The sequence below is a fragment of the Montipora capricornis genome, chromosome 1 (assembly GCF_036669925.1).
Source record: "Montipora capricornis isolate CH-2021 chromosome 1, ASM3666992v2, whole genome shotgun sequence".
Lineage (NCBI taxonomy): Eukaryota > Metazoa > Cnidaria > Anthozoa > Scleractinia > Acroporidae > Montipora > Montipora capricornis.
The window spans coordinates 17114413-17135872 of record NC_090883.1 but is presented as its reverse complement, the minus strand read 5'-3'; the positions used below and the strand labels follow the sequence as shown (position 1 = coordinate 17135872).

The window sequence follows — 21460 nt, the reverse complement described above, 5'->3', positions numbered from 1 at the left end:
TTCATGAGACGCATGAAAGCCTGCAAGTAATGGAAATAGACAAATTTGATTTCCAGCTGCAAACCGAGGTGGAAAAAGAAAGAGTGAGCAGTGGGCTAATTTACATACGAACCTTAATTATTATATTTAGAGCTCCTTTCTGGGTAAGCAACAGTTGTTAAAATTTTTGTGTTTTTTTTGTAATTCTTCTCCCACTCATCTAGTGGCCTTTGAGAGCTGAACAATAACCCCATTTTTGGACATCAAATGCCCTGATCCCTGCCCTTCAAGCAATTATTATTAAGCATGTCTTGGTTTCTAACTGATCAATTCCCCCCCCCCCCCCAAACTAAGAGTATGTATATTAATTAAAAAAAAAAGAAATCAAGTAACAGCTTGAGAAATTGATTTTTTTTTATTTTGTAAATGGGAGTTGGAAATTAGTTTTCAGTTTTAAAAATTAAGAATAAAAATTAAGATTAAAAAAATGTTGCAGGTTCATTCTGTTTTGTCATTAGATACCCCTTGTTGGTTGCTAAAAAACTTGCATTGGTAACTGCTCACAACCCAAAATTATATTACTTTTTGTTTTTCAGATTTCGGATGCTGGTGTAATAGCCTTAAGCAAGCACTGCTCTAATCTTCAAGAATTACATGTGAGCAGTTGCTATGGAGTAACAGACAAGAGTATTGTTAGTTTATCACAGCAGTGCCTTGGCTTGAAAGAGTTAGATGTTAGCTGGTGCTTCCATGTCACTGATGCTAGTCTTAAATTATTCCTGTCCCCAGAATGCACACTGAAGCTTCTTAGGATAAAGGATTGTAATAGGGTGAGTGGTGAATCCATGAGTTGAGCTAATCATGTTTTTGTGCGCAGTGGTATTCAGTACGAGGTCAAGTAACAAATTTTTGTCAGTAAGATATAACCTCTGTTATTTTTGTGCTTGAAGCTAAATCCTGTTTTCTCAAGTTACTCTCATGGAACTTGTTACATGAAGTATTTCTGTTCAGCAGATTGCTGCACTGACTTGGTTGTACTTGGGATATTCATGATGGTTATTACCACTGGCAGCTCTGAGCTGCTAGATGTGCTAGTTGTAGCTTCCCCATGACTTCCATTTCCCCACAACATACAATGGGCTCCCATTCAATCACACTGACTGAATCAGCAAAAGGCAGAAGATGAAGGTGGGTTGGGTACAAGACTGCTTAAAACAACTGCTACATTTCAAGATCCTGAAAGGATGAAGCCATAACAGTCCTTTTGGGAACTGCACCTAAGGATTCGACCTCTTGTTATAAAGTACTATTAAGTGCAGTCTTTTTAAAAAACGAGCAGCAGTGTTTTATCGGGTGTGCCTCATGTTTTCAGACCTGATAACCCTGGCTTACACTGTGACATAAGCCAGGCCTTCTGATATTACGTGATGGTGCGATTTCGCACAATCGACCTCAAATCGCATCCGATCGCACAATTCACGAGAAATCGCATAATTCACAAAAGGACGCAAAACATTCATAAAATGAAACATAAATCAACACGTTTCTTAGAAATTCCTGCATAAATACACCATTTTTAAGATGATTTATCTTGCAAAAAGGCTAAACCCTTTGTCACCTTCGATTTCGTAAACATTCGAAGTTCAAGGCTTATTTTGCATGTCGGGGACCTGGTACGAGTCTCCTTCTATTGGTGCAACACAAACACGCTATTATATACACACCACTGAAATCATCACACATTTGCCTTCTCTTATTAGAGAAGAGATTTGCGAAGAATAAGCGAAGTTGTAAGTTTTTCGGCTAATTGTAGTTTCTTTTGTTGAAAACTGATAAAAAACTTACTCATGGATAAGTTTGTTGTGAAAACGCCCACTTTTTCTTCGACGAAGAAGGAAGTTCCCACCTTCCACCCAATCTGACAGCTCACGATCGAGCAAGAAAGTACCTCACAGGTACGGTCCAACGTGGACGATGGACTGATGTTTTTCTCGTCGTGCAATATTAGGGTCGTTTATACGAGAGAAAATAAGCCGCATCTTACTCTGACCACGGTGTACAAAATACGCAAAAGAAACTATTTATACGAATATATATTCCCAGGTCAATATAAGCCGCGGCTTGAAAAAGACGTGAACGTAGATTTTGTACCATTTATACGGGGTGAACATTCGAGTCTTATGTAAGCCGCGGCTTATTTTCTCTGGTATAAATGGTGGTATGGCCCTATTGTGATTGACTATCTTCGGAATTTTTTGGTTGACAAGCACCTTGATCATTCATTTGTTTGGCATATTAGCTGTGTCCTTTCAACTTTTAACGTAGTGCACCGGTAGTGCAGAAGACCTCATCTTTTTTTATTTATCCCAACTAATGTCGATCGAGATACATAATTACTGTTCCTTTGTGCTCAAAATGTCCTTAGGGAGCAAAAAAAATGTTTTTCTTAACCTGAAACCTTATAAAACAAACTTAAAATTGCTGAGAAAATTTACATTATTTATCGCATAATTGGCCTTTCTAATCGCACAATCTGCCCTGAAAAAATCGCATAATTTGCATTTTTTAATCGCACCCTATCAGAAGGCCTGATAAGCATGAGCATAAACATAAGCATAACAAAGGTGACACTTGTTGCATAAGCATAAGAGAACTGACATACGTTACCCGCAGTTAGCTTCAGAAACAAACTTGCTGGGGAATGAGATGAGCTACGTTTCCAAAATGGTGGACGGTCTTATGCTTATGTTTACGTTGCAAAACAATAATTACACGCAAATTCTTCACAGTGCGTGTAAGATTTTACAGCAGAGTTTCGTGCAAAAGAGGACTGATTATTTTCTGTTGTACATCAATTGTACATCAGTTACTGGCGGTAACTCCCCAGGGTGCCCCCCCCCCCCCACTTGACGAGTAAAATTGTCCAGATGGCGTTAGAGTAAAATCTGTTAAGTCTCACTCCCAGGGGTCACTGAGTTAATGGAGGGGAAATACCGGTAGTTATTGACTGGTTAACCCATGGACTCCTCAGACACCCTAGGATGCTCCCAGTTGACGAGTAAAATTGTCTGGCATTAGACAGAGTGAAATCTTTTAATTCTCACTCCTAGGGGTCAATGGGTAGTAACTGGTAGTAAACTTGGTTTAATAATGGTCGTCAACTAAATTTTAATCTGTAACCATAAACTTAGGTTGAAGTGGGAAGATTCCTCTATTATTCCATTGCTTATCTGTGTATTCTCATTTACTTCATATTTTGTACTCCCATTAACCATGAGTAAAAAATTGTTGTTTACCAAAAAAATCTTTTAATTTTAGGTTTCCCAAGGAGTGGTCTCACAGCTTATCACCAAAGGAATTATTGTAAACACCTTTTTCTAATGTGCTTGGTATATGTAAAATATTTGTCGGGGTTATTAGGTTTTAATATGTAAATTATTGTGCCCTATCCATTCTACTTTTTATGCAATTTCATTTTATAATTATATATATTATAAAACAAACTGAGTTTTATCTGCCCTGACTTCTTTCAAAGCAAACAGCAGGCAATCTGCAAAGTTACAAAATTAAGAGATTTCACAGATCACACTAAAAAGCGAAAAAAATCGTATTAGGTTAATAATGCCATTTATTGCACCTTTTAGATAGTGTGCGTGCCATGATAGGCAAATTTAGTTGGCCATATTCTATGGTACAATCTGCTGTCCAAATTTGAAATTTTGATACAACATTTCCTAGGATGTTTTTCATGTTGTTTAAGCAATTTAAAATAAACTTGTCAAAGTTTTTGAATCTTGCAAGCAATTATTTCAAATGAGATTTATTTGTTTTTCTTATTTTGACACCTTCCAATCTGTTACAGCAGATAAACAATCTGCTTGACTTCAATCAGTTTCCTTTCCTGTAGGCTTGATCACCTCAGAGATGTAATAAAATGTCTCACTAATCTCTGTTTCTCAAGCCATTCAATCTGTAAGTTACAAATCCTCATTTTTCCCCATTGTTTTAATTCCCACGACCTTCGTGGCTGGGTTGTCTCATAAATGAAGACCCTAAGAACGGTAATCCAAAACCCTCAATTTGGCTCACCCTAGGCCTAAAGTTGGTTTTTTGGCCTAGAGTGTCACAGGGCCAATATATACATCTGACAGGAAATGAAGATGTCCAGCCACACGAGCATGGAGCGTGGTTACTCAGTTAAATATGGTGGATATGGTGGATCACCCAGCTTTCACTTTGAAACAAGTTGTAGCGAACAAAGTACTTGAACTTTACTTGAGGTAACTAAAAAAAGAACTTTAGGGTTTTGGGTTACTTTTTTCAAGTTTTCGGGGTTTTAGGGTCTTAAGTTAGTTTTCGAGACGCCCTTGTGGCTGGGCCATAACTTCTGTAACTTACAGTACAGTCTTTGAACTTTATTATTAAGAGATGTCTATAGTCACATGATTTTCAACGAGTCTCTAGACACACAGGTACTGTAACAATAATTATTTTGAAATGTGCAAGTGCTTATAACAAGCAAGAGGTGCAAATTGGAATTTTTCAGGTGTCTATAAAATATTATAATTTGCCTTAAATTGTCCAGAAAAGTGTGAGGATCATTTCTCTCTTAGTTTATCTGTATTTAAGGAGCAGAGTTGTGACATCAATAACTATTGTCTTCATTCTTATAAAGGAGTGATGTTGAAGTTTGAGAGAAGAGCCAGGGGACAATTTGAGACTCTTATTGAAATTGACATGCATCTACCAGGGCCATAGCCAGAAAAAAATATGACTGAGGCAATGTCCGTTGTTAAGTTATCTTCGGAAGTATTTTAAGTGTTTATGATGAGTACATATTAAAGACAACACTAGAATCGCGCTTTATTTTAAATTTCACGAAAAAATGACTGAGGCAAGTGCCTCGGTTTGCCTCATACTGGCTACGGCCCTGTCTACATGTAATTACTTGCATATCTTATCTGGAAAACTTGACCCTTCAATAAAGTTCATTTATTGTTATTTGCATTGTGGAGTGATGATAGCTACTACAAAAGAATTATATAGCCTAAAGAAATAAACACCAAGTGTTTTGCTGGCACTTTTGACAATGTTGTACCTACCATACATATAAGAGTGGGGAAACAGCCTTACATGGTTGTGTTACTGTCCATCAACTCCATTTTCGCATGTCACTGACTAGCATTTTGCAGCAGTCGCTCTTTCCATACATGTAAACATTCTTGACTTTACAAAATTAATAGTCTCTTCTACTCCGCCACCGAACGAGCTGGTCACAAGCAGTATTACTATAATCTTATGCCCCTGTCTTCTTTCTCTAATAATTAACAGTTCGAATGCCAGTTGTCTATACTTCTTAAAATTTTCTCATTCGCTTTGTCTTCAATGTTTGTCTCTTGAGGGCATGCCATGTCACGAATTATTATTGTTGTTTTTATCATCATTATCATTATGAGAGATCTAGAGAAATTTATTGTTTGTGTCATCCAGTGTGATGATGATGAAATAATATGTAATCCACGGCGCTGTTTGTGTTAAAAAGCAAACAAAATAGCTTGAGGTTATAGAAGATTATTTTATGAAGAAGTGTCAAATTTGTTGTTTGTTATGTCTTTAAACCCCTGAATAACCTTCTGAAGAGATGCAATGTAAGGGCACTTGTTATTACCAGTGTTCACTACTAGTACTCTCTCACCTCCCCTCATTATCTTGAGTTAACTTAAATTAAATGAGAACCATACACTGGTCCTCAATTCTTGGTTTTAAGTGACATATATATTATAATTAAAATGGATTGAATAATAAACATTTTTAAATTAAGGTTTATCATCATTTTGGAAAAAAAAATAAATAGTGATTTTAAGCGTGGTAATGTACCTTTTTTTAAAAAAAGGTCAGATTTGACTTGAAAACTTTTGCACTGTATGGGGCGGCATAAAAACAGAACTGACACAAACTTGGTCACTTTTTTATATGTACAGGCAAGGTCACAGGTCGTGCCTCTTTGTTGTCTCACCGATACTTTAACATCGCGAAAAGCAAGCATCGTTTTACTTTTAGGAAAAGACATTTATTCGTCAGTGGTCTGAAGAAACCTCAAGGATAGGGAAAAAAAAGTTGGTCGAAGAAACTAGGTCCCACCGAGATTTGAACTCGGATCGCTGGATTCAAAGTCCAGAGTGCTAACCATTACACCATGGGACCGCTATACTGATGTAGCTTCAATTTAAGATGGAAATTTCTTTAAAATCCGTATACCGCTGATTATTTTGCTGGCGCATCATAATATCCCTGCGGAAATCGAAGCTTTTCTATGTTTCTTTCATTTGTTTCGAATTCGCGTCTCACTGTTTCCTTTCAGCGACTTTTAATCATGGTATTTGCCTGTCAAAGAGATTCTTTCCTCAAAAATTTAAAGACGAAAGTTTTGTCATGCAAGGCCAGTAAGCGAGCCGACAAGGAAGAGTTTGAAGTCATACTCGAAGATACTGTATTATTTCCTGAAGGAGGGGGACAGGTAGGCCCAAACATGAGGAATACAAAGTCATAACAGTCAGTAACTATAGGGAGATATACATTAACTCATATTTACTGGTTAACTGGCGCGACATTGGATTATGTGGTGGATATTATTACATGGCCGCGCGGGAATACGAATTTTATCTTGAGTGCTGATAATAGTATCTCTCGCGAGTGCGAGGTACTATCTCTATCCATCGCTACAGTTTTCCAATCGCTCATACTACCACACAACAAACCTTTCACCTTGTCAGGCACCTTCACTGTTTCCAACATTTTAGCAATCCATGAATGCGGCACTATATCGTAGGCCTTCCGATAATCTTTCCACCCCATCACCAAACACATTTTCCTCAACCAAACCTCCCTTTTAAAAAATTGATCCTTCATATCCTGTGATCTCTTCCTATAACCCTGCTGTTCATCTGGAAACATCCTATTATCCTGCAAATGTCAATATAGCTTCTATGCCAAGATCCCAGTTAGTATCTTCCACATCTAAGGCTGAAACACGCAATTGGTCTGTAGTTACTCCTCACTGTTCCCTTGGCACAGTCCTTCTGTATCAACACCATCTGCTCCTTTACCATCCTCTTGGGCCCCTCCCCACTGTCCAAACAACCTTGCAACTCTCTGAAATCAAACTATGTAATGACTTAAACCTCTTCAACCAAAACTCCTTTACAAGATACAGACCCAGAGTCTTCTAATTTGCCATCTTCCAAATTTCATTTTCCACATCCTTGCCACTAATCTTCACTTCCTCTTGCTTCTCCACGTTATCCATGATGTCCCTCACCTTGCCCAACCAACTAGCGTCCTCCTTATATCTATTCTCTACCTATCAAGTACCACTCCAGAACTTCGTTCCCTCCCCTGCATTTGGTGCTCGGGTCATCCCTGAGTTTGCCTTGCCCCCCAACTCCTTGTACAACTGACTCTGGTTATTCTTCAACAAGGTGTTCTGTCCAACCTTCATACAGTTGTCATGCCATGCTCCCAGAATGGGTCTTTCTCTTCCCTCTTCAACAACGATTGAACTCAACTACCGTGCACCGGCCACACCAACACTCAGGGTCTTAAAACAACTGAGGAGAAAGTGCTGCTTTGTAATTACATCTTCAAATGGTCAAACTTTCAAGTATATATCTTCCATGTTCATTAGTTCCCTGTGGGACATTAAAGAAGCCACACACTATTCGAGAAGAGAAGGGGATGAAATTCCCAGTGTTGTGGTTGTCCAATGTGAGTGTATGGGTGGGTGAGTATAGCAGGTCCACATCAACTGAATAGCTGCCAAAACTTCAACCTGTTCAAACAAATAAATAAATAACAAACAAACAAACAAACAAAATGCAACGGTCCCCTTCTCAACAATCTGATACCTCCTATTGAACCGATCCCTCAATTTCCTCCCAAGCACAGTCCCCAACCCTTGCCAAAGTCCTGCCGCCATTCTGTGTCGCTCTTCTCAATCCTTCTGTGTAATCTGGGTACGTTTCTTCTCAAAGTTGTTACCTTTCTTTTGAAGTCAGCCCCAACCTGTCTGCAATTACAAATAACACAGTATACAAAAGCCTTTTGATGTCCGACTCCAACATATCCCATCATTCACAAGATTATGCATCAGCCCTTTCACAATCTTTACCCCTGTATTCACTTCCCTTCTATCTTTTAGCCTAGAGCTGCAGTTTTTGTATAAAACACTCCAACATTTCCGAGGCTGCAATACTGCTTCACAAAGGTGCTCCCCATCACTTTTTGGACCCTCAATAATATACTTTGTACTTTAGGCTTATCTACCTCTGAACAAAACAGTGCGTCATTAAAATGTAAGCAAGTTTGTTTGTAAGCACATCTACAATGTAGAACCTCTTTACAAAAGTGTAGAAGCCCAGGCATACTAAGTGGCAGTTAACAAAAGGGAGTAGTGGATCACAGAATTCAGCTATGCTGCAATGACAATAATATTATTGTCATAGTGTTTGTAGTAAACCTCAGTGCTGGGAGGAATAATTTTAATGAACCATTTTCAAGACTTACATGTACATGTGTGCAAGTGTAGAACAAGATACCAATCTATAAAGTCTAAAGCAAAATTGTATTTTTTATAGCTGTTTACAGTTCCTTTTCTTATTTATGCCTATTATTAACACATGCAGTAATTTCCAAGTTCAGTGACTCTGTAAATTTTTTCCCCTTTATCGGTAATTACATGTACCCTCCTGGATTTAAGTCTTCAGGATTGACTCTCCTTCAGCTTATCACTGAGAGTTTCTTAAGATTCTTAACCTGCCAACCAGGAAGTGACATGTAGTCCTTTCAAGAAGTGAACAGTTAATCTTCAAGACGCTTAACAAGTCATTCATTTCTTTCTTTTTTTTTCTTTCTTTTGTGACATGCGGATGATGATATCACTATTGGGTATGCTTTTTTTTGAAAGCCTGATGACCATGGGACGGTAAGTTTGCATTTATTAGATACAATTAGCTTTCTTTCTAACAAAGCTTTAAGTGCCTTTGAACTCAAGCATAAGATAATTTAATTTAGTACACCTGACTGTATATAACTTCTACAACTTTCACTTTCTATAAATGACAGGAATCTTATTCGAAAGAGAGAAGTGATCCTCACACGTATCTTGACAACTAAAAGCAATATAGACACCTCAAAAATTTCAGGTGGCTTCAGCAGGGTTGGAAGCCATGACCACTGTGGTGCATGTTGGTGCAATGCTCTTAGAGTACCAACCGAGCTATGACAATTTGAGGAGCCCAATAAATTGAAGCTGCCTGAATTTTTCAGCCGTCTATAATCTTGAGACAATTGGCTGCGTAAATTGTCCAGCTACAGTAAGTGTGAGGATCATTCCTCTCTTTCGTCTATAGTTATAACCCACACTTCAAATATTGTGAATTTTATTGTTTTAAAAGTACAGGTAAACATAACTGGGAATAATTAACCCAGGTATTTAGGTGTGCAAGGAATGGGTTCATCATTTGTGTAGGTGCAATTTGAAATAAATTTAGGCATAAACATAGTTATGGGTAAGTGGGATAATTATTTCAATTGTAGTCTTTGAAAAATTTGCTAGTCTGGAGCTTATTTATTTCACATTGCACGAAAAATCATGGGATTTCTTATTAATGATATACTTGCAAAAAATTCACAGTTTGCACTAATTTTAACTATCTGCACTATTTTCACTTTGCTGCACTCTGTTTGGGATTAATTGATTTGCTCTCAGCCAATCAACTTGCTGAAATTTGTATGTATATATTATTAGATCTTAAGTTTGAAACTGCTTTGCATTTTATTTTAAAGGACTTTTGTACTGTATTCCTATTAAAAGAGATTTCTTTCAGCATAAAACTGTAAAAGCGAGCGATAAAAAGATAAAATCAGACATTTCGGAGTAGTCATGACTCCATTATCAAGGAAAAATTATATCAGATAATGCAATGAAGAATGGCATGAAGAATTAACAAAGGCGTGAAGATTATAAAAATACTTTTGCACAAATGGAGTCTGATTGCATGTTGACATTTGGCTTTAAAGCTCTTACTAACTTATGAAAAGCATTTAGTGCACAACAATGTGCATGGGATGATGCCTCAGGACTTGCTAAAGCGTTTCAAAGTGCTTAAGAAATGCAGAAACAAGTTTGACTGTTTAGTGCACGAAATGCTTTTCATAACAGCTTTAAAGTCAAATCGTAATGTGCAATCAGACTCCTCTTGTGTGAAAGTATTTTTTATAATCTTTGCACCTTTGTTAATTCTTCGCGCGAACAATCACTTTAAATACTGTAATTTGCATTATCTGATATAACTGTTCCTTGATAATGGAGTCATGACTACTCCGAAATGTTGGATTTTATCTTAAATGAGTTTTTTATTGTTTGTTTTTACAGTTTTGTACTGTATTCATTTGATTGAATAATAATAAAATTGTAAACTTGTGAAGTTCATTAATTTGCAGATCAATGGTATTGAAGTAACAAGGGTGATAAGAAGAGGAGCAAGTGCTGTGCATTACATTCCACAAGCAGTCACTGAGGGAACTGAGGTAGAGCTCGTGGTTGATTGGCAAAGAAGATTTGATCACATGCAGCAACATTCAGGTCACTATGAAATTTACTAACTACTGTTTCAGTAATGACTCAAAAATGACAGCAGTGGTTCACTCAGGTCCAAAGTCTATGGCATCCCTCTCAGAAAAAAAAGTTCTCAGTGCTTGCTTATTCTGATATTTTAAGGAATACACGTATATTATTGAAAGCCAAGTCGATAAGTGGGAGTGAAAACTACCCTTGTAGTGACTCTCATGGAACATATACACAACCATTAACTCATTCACTCCTCAGGTGCTCCAGGACTCCCTCAGTTGATGGGTAAAAATAATCATCTGACGTTAGAATAAAACAGTGTTAATTCTCACTTCCAGGAGTCATGGGCCAATGGTGGAGGGGACAGTCAGTTTTTGACTGGTTAACCCATTCACTCCTCAGGCCTCCTAGGATCAGTTGACGATTAAAATTGTCTGGAATTAGACAGAGTAAAACCTGTTAATTCTCACTACCAAGAGTCAATGGGTTAATGTATGGAGGGGACATTTTGTCTGGTTTTTTTGACTGGTTAGCCCTTTCACTCAGGGGCCCCAGGATTCCTCCAGTTGATGAGTAAAATCATCTGGGCCGGGTTAATCGAAAGCCGATTTATTTAATCCAGGATTAGCGCAAACTTTTGTTTTACGTTTTCAACTTTTTGGTGAAAAATTCTTTGGCTTATTTTTGTTTTTCAAGATTGATGTCTTCCAGTCATGACGTTTTGCTGAATATCACCGTTGAACAGCATTTGGGAGTAGAGAAATAAACTCCTTGGTTAATTTTAAATCTGGGATTAGCGTTAATCGGCTTTTGAACAATCAGGCTTTGGCGTTGAAGTCTGACTCCCTGGCGTTAATGGGTTAACCAATAATTATTGAGCTATTTTTGCTCCAGATGTTTTATTTCCTTTCCCAATTTTCAAGAGTATTAAATATTTTGTTTTGTTTGTAAATGTATTTTTTCATTATTTAATTCTGGCTTGTTACAGGGCAGCATCTGGTGTCAGCAATCATTGAAAACAACTTTGGCTATGAAACAACATCATGGTAAGGGAATGGAAGTGTAAATTGAATTTGTATATCACTATTAACTAAAGCTGGTTTTCTTTAATTTCCTGACGTGTTTGAATTTGGCTATTTCCTAGGGAGTTAGGAAAATTGCGCTCTCACATAGAACTCAGTTGCAAGAAACTGACTGCAGAAGAAATGAATTGGATAGAGAAAACAGCCAATGAGTTAATCAGAAGCAGCTCACCAGTCAATGTACATGTGTACCCAAGTGCTGCATGTCCTGAATTGAAAACGGTAAGTTGATTTCAAAACATTCTATGTACAATATTATAGTAATGATAACTGGGGTCCTGAAGCATATAAAATAGCTGTCTTAGCAGTCCTTTTTAATACTTGTATAAGATACAATAATTATCCATTATCTAATTGTTTTCAGTTTTTTTTAAAGACAAAAGTAAATAAATAAATATTTAATAAATAAATAAATAAACAAACAATTTATTTAAATCATTTAAATTATATAATATTGAAAGTTTGTATGCAAAAATGCAAGCTGTTGTAAGGGCTCTTCTTAACCCTTTTTAAATGTTTTAACATAGCCGTGTGAGTACTGTTTTTGTGCTCTTGGTTGTTTTTGTTTTCAGCTTATTTTTGTTGTTAGCTAAGTAATTTACCAACCAACCTTTATCTTATTGCTTTATATTGCGTACTCAAATTATGTCATTGGCTGTGTGGCTCCTCAACCCCCTATGGTTTTTCCAGGCAGCCATTATTATATTTAATTTTAATTAATTGTCCTACTTTCTTTGTAAATATTAACATATATGTGATAAGAATACGAATAAAGGTTACTGAAAGTTTTTGTTGTTTTGATTCTTTGTAAAATCTTGGTCAATTTCAACCAATAAACGGTGATACTGATGCAAAAAAATAAATAGTATTGTGTTGGTTACCAGCATGCTGAGGACCACAGAAACCGAAACTGTGAGGGTGAAAAGTACTTTTTGGTCTAATCTGTTTCATCAAGTTGCATTGATGCATGTGACCGGAAACAATAATTATCAACTCGTACAATATATTAGGTTGCGTGCTGTTATGATAAATGTTGGTGGAGCTAGACAGCCTTCAGTGACTTGTGTTTCAAGGATATCAATGGAAACCCTGCTAGTGGCCACCACCAAACTCACAATGAATCAATCATTGCAATTCCTACCAAAAACTGGAAGGAGTCCTGAGAGAGAGTAAGAAAGGATAGGGTAATAGTATTGTTGTCATTTATCAGGCATCAACTAGAGGTCTTCCTGATGATCATGAGGGACCTGTCAGGGTTATTGAAATACCAGGTGAGTTGCTGGTTGCTGGTTCTAATCATACCTCCTCCTCCAAATCATTTAGAGGTCAACATGATAGAAGCAGCATGTGTATATGTGTATGGTCATGTTAATGTGGGATTTTGTACTTAAGTAGAGTGCTCTTTCGTATGGAAGTGTCTGTGCGTCAAGTCTTGTTATACCAGCTGTTTAAGCTTTCATAGAAAATGTATCCTTTTTTTTTGTTTGACCTTGTAGTAAGGGTCAAAGTCTTGAGCATGGTTCCAACTCATGTTTCCTACTTGTTTCCCACAGCGTTGTGGGATGTGTTCTTGGACAGTTTCTTTTCTGACCTCAGAGTACCTTTTTTACGTACTTTAACCCACTCAATTCGCCAGTTTTCGTACGACTTATCAGCTTGCTCATTTGTTGTGTTTACGATAGAAGTTCTCGGCATTAATTTTGTTTGTTTGTTTGTTTGTGGGTAGCTTTCTTTTTTGTTTTACCATGCTCATTTTACAAGTCAAATGGAAGTAAAATAAGCTGAAAGGAAATAAAATAAAAAACGCTCTGGGGTAAGGCACCTCCCTACAAATTACTTTGCACTTCTCTGTCGTTACTATTATTTTTCATAACTCACAGAAATGTGTATTTTCATGGTGTGCACTTGTGGAACTCTTTTGACAAGTTTGTTAACCATTCTTAATTGTTTTGTTGTTTGTCGTGCAGGTATTGACAGAAATATGTGTTGTGGAACGCATGTCAGTAATCTAAGTCAAGTTCAGGTGGGCTCTTTTTTGGAGAAGCATGATTATTTTCTCACAGGTGTTGTACAAATAAAAAGCTTTAGATTAGAGAAAGTACGGTTAAGGCTAGATGACATCCTCCGAAAGTACTTCTCTCTTTGTTCGGCTATGGCGATGAGTTGGTAAAATCGTCATCTTACGCTTAGTACAGAAAACTTGTAGGCTGATCTAATGATCCTCACTAGTATGAAAATGGCCGCAAGTTCAGCTTTTCTTCAATCTTTAGGTAATCAAACTGTTTCCAGACACAGAATCAATGCGAGGTGGAACAAGACTATTCTTTATTGCGGGAGACAGAGTTCTGAAATACTTGGGGAAAGCGTTAGACAACGAGAAAGCTTTGACAAAGATGTTAAGGTACGTGTTATACCCTTTGTCAATGTCCTTGCATGTCCTTGCGTGCGAAGTGCCCATTTTTCCTATTCTGTCAGCGTGCAAATTGAAAGCAAACAATTTTGTCAAGGTCAAGGAATCTGAAATCGCGAGGAAAACAAAACAAGAAACTATAAAGATCTTTGGAAGACCTGCAAAATCACTTGCAACTAACAGTAACTAATAGCATAGGCCGTAAACTGTTAATTATTGAATGCCGACCACGAGAAGAACACACCTTATTTGGCTCTGTATTGGGGCCTTAAGGGTATTCAACGCGGCGACGTGAAGAAAACCACTAGAAGAGTATATTTATAACGCAGCAGAATTGCTGTGCGCATGCTTTTTGAACTTTTGTATTTTTTTCTCCGTTTTCTGTGAATCTACAATATGAATTGAAGAAATCTCAATTGTTCTGCTACCCGCCCTTTGTATTGTCTTTTACTCTTAGTGAAGGCACCTTAGAAACGTTTAAGAAACCAAACAAAATTTTAAGTAGATTGTATTGCAAGTGTGCTTTACCTTTTTGATTGTTGATAACTGTGTCATTTAATTAATATTGGTATGTAGTCTTACCTTTGTTTTGTTAATAAAGACAAGACAGGTCTAAACCAGTTCATAGTGTAAGCAAATAACTGTTGCAGGACGCAAGTAAAGATTGAGGACTATCAAAGGCGGAAAAACACCCCTTTTGGTCTGTTCATAGAGACTGCTAACTATGATTGGTTGTCATTGTGTTGCCTTCATGTTTGCCTAGCCATACTATCTCAAATGATCTGATCAAAGTTAAACAACAATCTTCCTACAATCTGCTTTCCAACTAAGATCTTCTACTGAGTATATCGAGTTCTAAATTTCTCAAAACTCTTGGCGCGAGCGCGTTCACTTCAGCGTGCTCCATCAGAGTGCAGGAACTTGTTACCATCGAACATCACAAACATTGCTATAATTATGATACTCTGGTCCCAGAGGTTTTTCTTGAGCCGCGAGGTAGCTGGGAAGCGTAGAAGACGAATCGTGAAGCGACTTGGACTTGAATCACATTTTCATGCAGACGCAAGCTGTCAAATGCATCAAATCGATAATTACAAAAGGGACCAATGGCAACTGAGCAATTACACGTCCCATAGTTGTTACCAATCAAACGAACCAATCATATTGATTTGCGTGTTTGTAAAAATATCAACCAATCCGAGCCTGAGGGTCAGATCCTGATGCTGGAGTCTGCATGAAAGTGAGATTCAAGTCCAAGGTAACCAGAGGTTTTTCTCTTTCTCTCTTGCGGCCCAAGAAAAACCTCTGGGACCAGGCTATAATTATCACTTATTCAAGAAGCATTTAAAATTATTTCTATTTAACAAAGCTTTTATGAGCTAGTTGATTTTATTAAAGTTTGGTAATTACTATTCGGGTATTTTTAATTAAAACTTACTCTGTAAATCGAACTGCGCAGCTGAACGTTTTATGAAAAACAACGCTATGCTAGCAGTGATCATGGATTAGTAAAGTGCGTTCGATGTTTTTTTGGAACGAAATGTTATATGAAATGAATCACATATTGAACTGCGGATAAGAAATCAAGTGAAGCCTTCTCGCAGTTATGAGGACAATTTTAAGCAATCGCGTAGAGAAGCCTGGAAAATTCAGGACTTCAACGGGGTTTGAACCCGTGACCTCGCTATGCCAGTGCGACGCTCTAACCAACTGAGCTATGAAGCCACTGATGTTGGGAGCTGGTCATTTGTGGGTCCAATGTTCCAGTGATGAATGAATCAATGAACGAAATGATATATTAAGTGAACCATATATTTAACTGCGGATGTGAAATCAAATGACGCTATGATCCTTGCAGTTATGAACGCAATTTTTAGCAATTGCGTAGAGAAGCCGTTGAAGTCGTGAATTGTTCAGGCAATTGCTGAAAATTGCGTTCATTTTTTGTGGTTCAGAATTTGGCCGTGATTTGACGGCTTAAGGAAACAATTAAACAGACCATAAACAACGTTAAAGGCAACTTCACAATCCATACTGCTTTCTTACCAAATGTCTTTTGGTGTGTTTCAGTACTGGACCAGATGAGCACCCCAAAGCTGTTGATCGCATTCAGAGTTCCTTCAAGTCTTTAAATAAGGTAAAGTATAGATAAAGGTAGTCATGGAAACCTGGACGGAAGGCCGCACGAAAACCATCGCCAGCATTTCTGAACTGCACACTTGAGGAGATAAAATAAGCGAAGTAATGGTGTTAGCGTGCCTTGCACGAACTTTTTGCGTGTTGATGAATTTCTTTCCTAAATTTTGCCTCGTCTATAGAGCGTCCTTTTTGGATACTTACGACTCATGGAAAAATTGCTTCATTATACCATAACGCGAACTTGTATTTTGAAAACTTTGATCGGTGTTTAAGTTGTTTCTCACTGCTGACTGGAAAGCCAACCTTTATTGCTTGGATTCTGTCCAAGTAAAGGATACACATAGCCGCTTATATGAGGGGTCAAGCAGTCAGTCAAAAAAAGCCTGGGATACAACCAGGCTTGAATGTGGCCTGTTTTTTTTTTTCCGGCTTTCTTTGCAACTGCGCTTCGTTGCAGTTCTTCCGCAGTTCAAATATACAGTCGACTCCCGATAACTCGAACCCTCGCTAACTCGAACGTCGCGATAACTCAAACCAAAATCGATTTTCCCTGGCTTTCCGTTATACTGAATTACTGCAATTTTACCCTCGGGAACCCTCGATAACTCGAACCTCCCGCTAACTCGAAGCATTTTTCGTTTCCCTTCGGGCCATTCTCTATATATTTTTACTCTCGATAACTCGAACCACCTCTTTCAATACGTGACTAATCAAAACAAACAGTGTACTGCAATTTATTTTGTAGCAGCCCTGTAATGATCTTTTTCCTTAGACTTCTCATCCTTTTTTTTTTAACTAATTAAGTACGAGTGTAATGTGGTGATCATTTGTTCATATAGCCTCTTGCTTATCGTTTTCTTTTTTCTTACTTTTATTTTCAACAGACAGCAAAGTCTCAGTTAAAAGAACTTGCCCAGTTAGAAGGTTATCAGTTGAAAGCTACCCGCCAGGCGGAAACGTACTTTTATGTACACAGGTTGATGTTGAATATACGTTTTTGACTGAGTGATATGTTCAATCTGACCGTCTGGTTTGACCTTAGTAATTGCTCTTGAAATTCCACAGAGAAAATGGAGACATGGAGTACATGAATACATTGGTCAATGAGCTGTCGGACCAAGTAAGTTGCCTTTATCTGTCAGGAAAATTTGGTTTTGTCAAAGCAATTAACCAATCGTCAATTCGCTTTGACGAAGGGATAACAGTTTCTCACATCTTTTGTTTGATTTGGGCTTCACATGCAAGAGCTGCCAGTTTTCTTTAAGCTTTTCGTTTCTCTTGTTTCCAAGGGTCTTCCGGTGCTAGTAACTGTCGGACCTGACAAAGGACCGGGCCAGTTCCTTCTCTTTGGCGAGGAAAAGCAAGTGTCTCAAATAGGACCGAAGTAAGTTGGCACCCTCAATAAGTAGAACCCTCTAACCCGAAGGTCGTGGGTTCATTTCCCACCCTGGTCAGAGATTTTCTCTGTCCTTGTGTGGGCCCATTTCCATTAGTAGGGCTAACGCTCACATGGTTCATATGGGGTAGAAAACAAGCACTTCACATTGCACTCTAATAAGTTAACCCTCAGACAAATTTGATATATGGGCCACAAACCACGGATTAGACCTGGTGATTGTTCTTCTCCAAGTTTCTTTAAAATGTTTTCTCAGATGCGTTGGCGTTGGTTATCCTGCGGGTGCCAAGTAGACCCGTTGCTTTTGCGTTTCACTGTCAGCGAAACCGAGATGGCTATGCAGCACAAGTCTTGCAACTTGAATGACCAAGAACATTAGCTTTGCACGGTCTGGTTGTGCGTTTTACACTTGAGTACGTTCTCTTACCTTCCCTTGCAAAAGCAAGCCAGAATATAATCAATTTTTATAGACACCAGGCAGCTCCTTACAACCACTAATTTCATTGAATCAGTATAGGATGCAGGTCTTTTTGGTTAGGATTAGGCTCCGCTGTTTCCGTTGAGTATTTTTTGTGCCTGTTGTTCACGAGAGCCCAAGTTAGCGTTAACAACGTCCTGGAAGAACGTCAGATTGTAAGGATGGTGATTTCATTTTCCCCTCCCACCTTGAGCATAGAGGGGTTTTCTTCATTGTTTTTAATGACTTTTGATTTCGCCAAGACTTGTCTGTTGCATGTGAAAGTGGATCACCTTTTACACCTGGGTTCAATCCGACTTACCGAAAATAAACCCGTTTTATACGGGCTCAACGACCGATCCGATTTTATCACAACTTCTTCGTTTGTTCATAAACGTGATAACGAGAAGATAAATCATTTTCATAATCAACAACATATTGAAGAGGTTCATTTTTCAATGATGACAAATGGGCAAGAGAAAATGAAGTAAAAGGGCGAATCCCTGTCCTGCATGATAATTTTCTTCAATCTCTTTTTAAAATTTGCAGCACGCGCGGAGACTATTATTGACGTCAGTCCCGCTAGAAGAAATCGTGCGAAACATGACTTGATTCGAGATGGACCAATCGACATGCATTCCATAAATAGGACGATTTTCGTATGACCTTAAAAAAGTGTCTCACAATTTGTTTCACAGACCAATGTTTGACATGATTAAAACAAAGCTTCTCCTTATTCCCGCCAAGGAAACGCCTTATGTGGACAATAAACAGTTCGATTGCCCAATCACATTACTGCATTTCAAATGACGTCAAAGCGAAACTTTCCAGAAAGTTCCATGGAGAGATGGCGTTGTTTGCATCCGCGTTCGCTAAGCCAATGAAAATTCACGCTCGTTTGTTTTTGTTCGATAAGCCAGTTAAATGTTTTGCATTTTTGTTTACGTTCTGTTTTGACCTTTATTTTTAGAGGTCATTTGCAAGTCGCTCTAACTGGCCGCGTGACAATGTACCAAAATTAGATTGAAAAAAATTACCATTGGTCGATGGCCCTTGTATGGGGGATTGGCTCTCTTGTCTGATATTCTTTTGCAATGGGATATTCGAGGAAACAATTGAGGTCTCCCAAAATGAGAAATTCGGATGCGTGAGCTAAAGAACATCTGTGATATTTTTACTTTAAAAAAGGGGATTCCTAATTCATCGATACAAAAGATAGCAACATGAAGGATGGCACTGAGCTTAAGTAAAGGAGCTCTGGACATTTCGTAAAGAAACACCAAAAACCCCAAGGTGAACAGCAACAGGAGAGGATTGCTATGGTTGCAAGCACACTATATTGCTTTGTGGTGCTGACATGTTTTTAAATTTTAAATTATTTTCAAAACATAGAAAATTTATTTTTTTTTGAAATGTTAGTGTCTGTTTGATCTAAAATCAAATGAGATTGAAAAATCATGGGGTCCCCATGTTCGTTTGAGAGTTGTGAGGGTTTGTACCCAAGACCCTGATGAAGCAAAGTACATAATTTGATTGGAATAAGCTGCTATATTTCTTGGAGTAAAATCCAAAACACAGCATGAAAATACTAGAGTAGATCACAAAATCTGGATGAAGATTTTTTCCAAACGAATATGCCCTTTGAGTGACAAAGTAATTTATAGTAATGTTACTGTGCATGTTAAACCTACATTTGTCTTGGTGTTGAGATTTTTAAATTACAGATGAACAAAAGTTTGTAAAATCTTTAGCACCAAAAACAATGAAAAATCCATTACATTTACATGTAGATTCCAATTGTTGTACATGTGTAGTTTAACACACACTAGGGCATCAATGTGTGGGAAGAATGTCAGTCTGTAGCCTTCTTCTGTGTTTCTTTATTTTGAACTACTTCACATTAGGTTTTGATGTCTCATAATTTCGTCATCTAGACTACTACATGTACACACACAGCGAAAATGGATTCTACTGTCGGAAAAAACTGCAAATTTTGGCAAATCCTTTTCTGTTGTTGGTAATTCTTGGTTTGCCTTCAAATTTGCGGTCCAGTTCGACTACTCGTCTTCCGTGAAGGATGGAAACATTATCATCATTGGGATCATCAACACGAGTAGTGTCACTGCCTGTTGCATCGTCGGAAATGTTCTTCTTTCAGAACTTAGCAAACTTAGGACGCCTTTCCTGCTCTTTCCGACCGACGGAAACACCTTTCTTGTCGCGAACTCGCTGAAGCGCCGCCATCTTGGAAAGTTTGCGTAACAAAAATATGTTATGCGCAGAAGAGATGCGCAGTGCAAATCGGGGGAATGACCTTAATAGGCCACTTTCGATATAAAATTCAGCTTGAAAGAGAGGTTTAGAGAACAAAGACAAAGGAAAGTGGATGATATGCTGTTATCTTTCACATTCATTGCAAAACTTGTTTCTATTGTTTCTGCCCTGTCTGCCTCACTATCAATCTGTATATTGATATTTCGAAATGGCCTATTAAAGATAGAGAGGCAAAGTTACTTCTAAACGGCAACCTTCGGTTTGCAAGTGAGCGCGTGACGTCTAGTGCAGAGGAATGCCAATTCGTCAAAGTTGGGAGGTAGCATGAACGCCCACATTTTGTCCTATTTTCAAGACGTTATCAACCCTTTTTTAGTGAGGCACTAGGCTTAAAATTGAATCTTGTTAATTCGCAGGATTGCTTCTGTCCTTGAAGGAAAAGGAGGAGGCAAAAAGGCAGATACCAGGGGAAAGTGAACACACTGAAGACAAGAAAAGAAGCAGAAGAGTTGCTTAAGAAATGCTCTACCATGTCAATAAATGGAAGTTAACATTCCTTTTTTAGTGGCTTAATTTTTTACTATTTCTAAAAACGACCAAACAATGTAATCTGACAATGAACTGTGTACACCACTCCCCAGTTATTCGCCGAAAGGGGGTTAGCGCTACTTACAAGATTGAATTAGTTATGCACCGTACAGTGATTCACCAGGGGCTAGCGAACCTTTGAACAACTGGGGCCAGAGCCGAAGTTTTCCCTTATCATGGGTACAGGTTGCCAAGGTATTCAACCGGGGTTTGCTTTAGGCCTGCCCACTGGGCCTAATAACAGCGCCTGCAATAACAACGCCTGAAGTGAAACCAGAGAAAGGTGGGACAGTGTTAGTCGGATGATCACCATCGTTGTGCCATCGTTGTACTGGAAAACATAAAGACTAGTGTGTTCTATTTCTTGAAGGGGGTAGTTTCTAAAGAAACTGTGGTGCTGCGTCGGTGGGGCAGTAGTATACAAAAATTTGGTTTTATCAACGGAGTTGATAATGTAAATTGGCTAACGTACAGAGATTCTAAAAGCTGACGTTTTGATCGTTAACCC

The 21460-nt window shown here is 38.1% G+C and overlaps 2 protein-coding genes and 2 non-coding genes across 5 annotated transcripts in view; 2 read left to right on the top strand and 2 right to left on the bottom strand.

Moving 5' to 3' along the window:
* The window catches only part of LOC138015062 (F-box/LRR-repeat protein 2-like), a 5471-nt gene extending 903 nt beyond the window's left edge, over positions 1 to 4568 (top strand). Inside the window, exons 2-4 of one of the 2 annotated variants that reach the window (XR_011125498.1) lie at positions 576 to 809; positions 994 to 1167; positions 3298 to 4568. Coding sequence is in view for 1 of the 2 variants with exons in the window: in XM_068862003.1 (XP_068718104.1) it covers positions 576 to 809; positions 3298 to 3360 (297 nt within the window). In the remaining variant the exon portion in view is untranslated. The remainder of the gene's footprint in view (positions 1 to 575; positions 810 to 993; positions 1168 to 3297) is intronic. The other variant, XM_068862003.1, reaches the window with a different exon arrangement.
* A 1543-nt stretch (positions 4569 to 6111) lies between these two features.
* Positions 6112 to 6183, bottom strand: Trnaq-uug (transfer RNA glutamine (anticodon UUG)). The gene has a single exon. It is a non-coding gene; the product is annotated as a tRNA-Gln (tRNA).
* Positions 6184 to 6254: 71 nt separating this feature from the next.
* On the top strand, positions 6255 to 20920 carry LOC138014970 (alanyl-tRNA editing protein Aarsd1-like). Its single transcript, XM_068861898.1, has 13 exons — positions 6255 to 6496; positions 8942 to 8959; positions 10480 to 10621; positions 11595 to 11652; positions 11751 to 11910; positions 12899 to 12959; positions 13656 to 13711; positions 13959 to 14089; positions 16169 to 16235; positions 17122 to 17213; positions 17303 to 17357; positions 17527 to 17621; positions 20781 to 20920. Exons 1-13 carry the CDS (start codon positions 6293 to 6295, stop codon positions 20839 to 20841), a joined length of 1200 nt encoding a protein of 399 aa, XP_068717999.1. The 5' UTR covers positions 6255 to 6292; the 3' UTR covers positions 20842 to 20920.
* Trnaa-ggc (transfer RNA alanine (anticodon GGC)) lies at positions 15751 to 15823 on the bottom strand. Its single transcript has one exon. It is a non-coding gene; the product is annotated as a tRNA-Ala (tRNA).
* Positions 20921 to 21460: the final 540 nt, after the last annotated feature.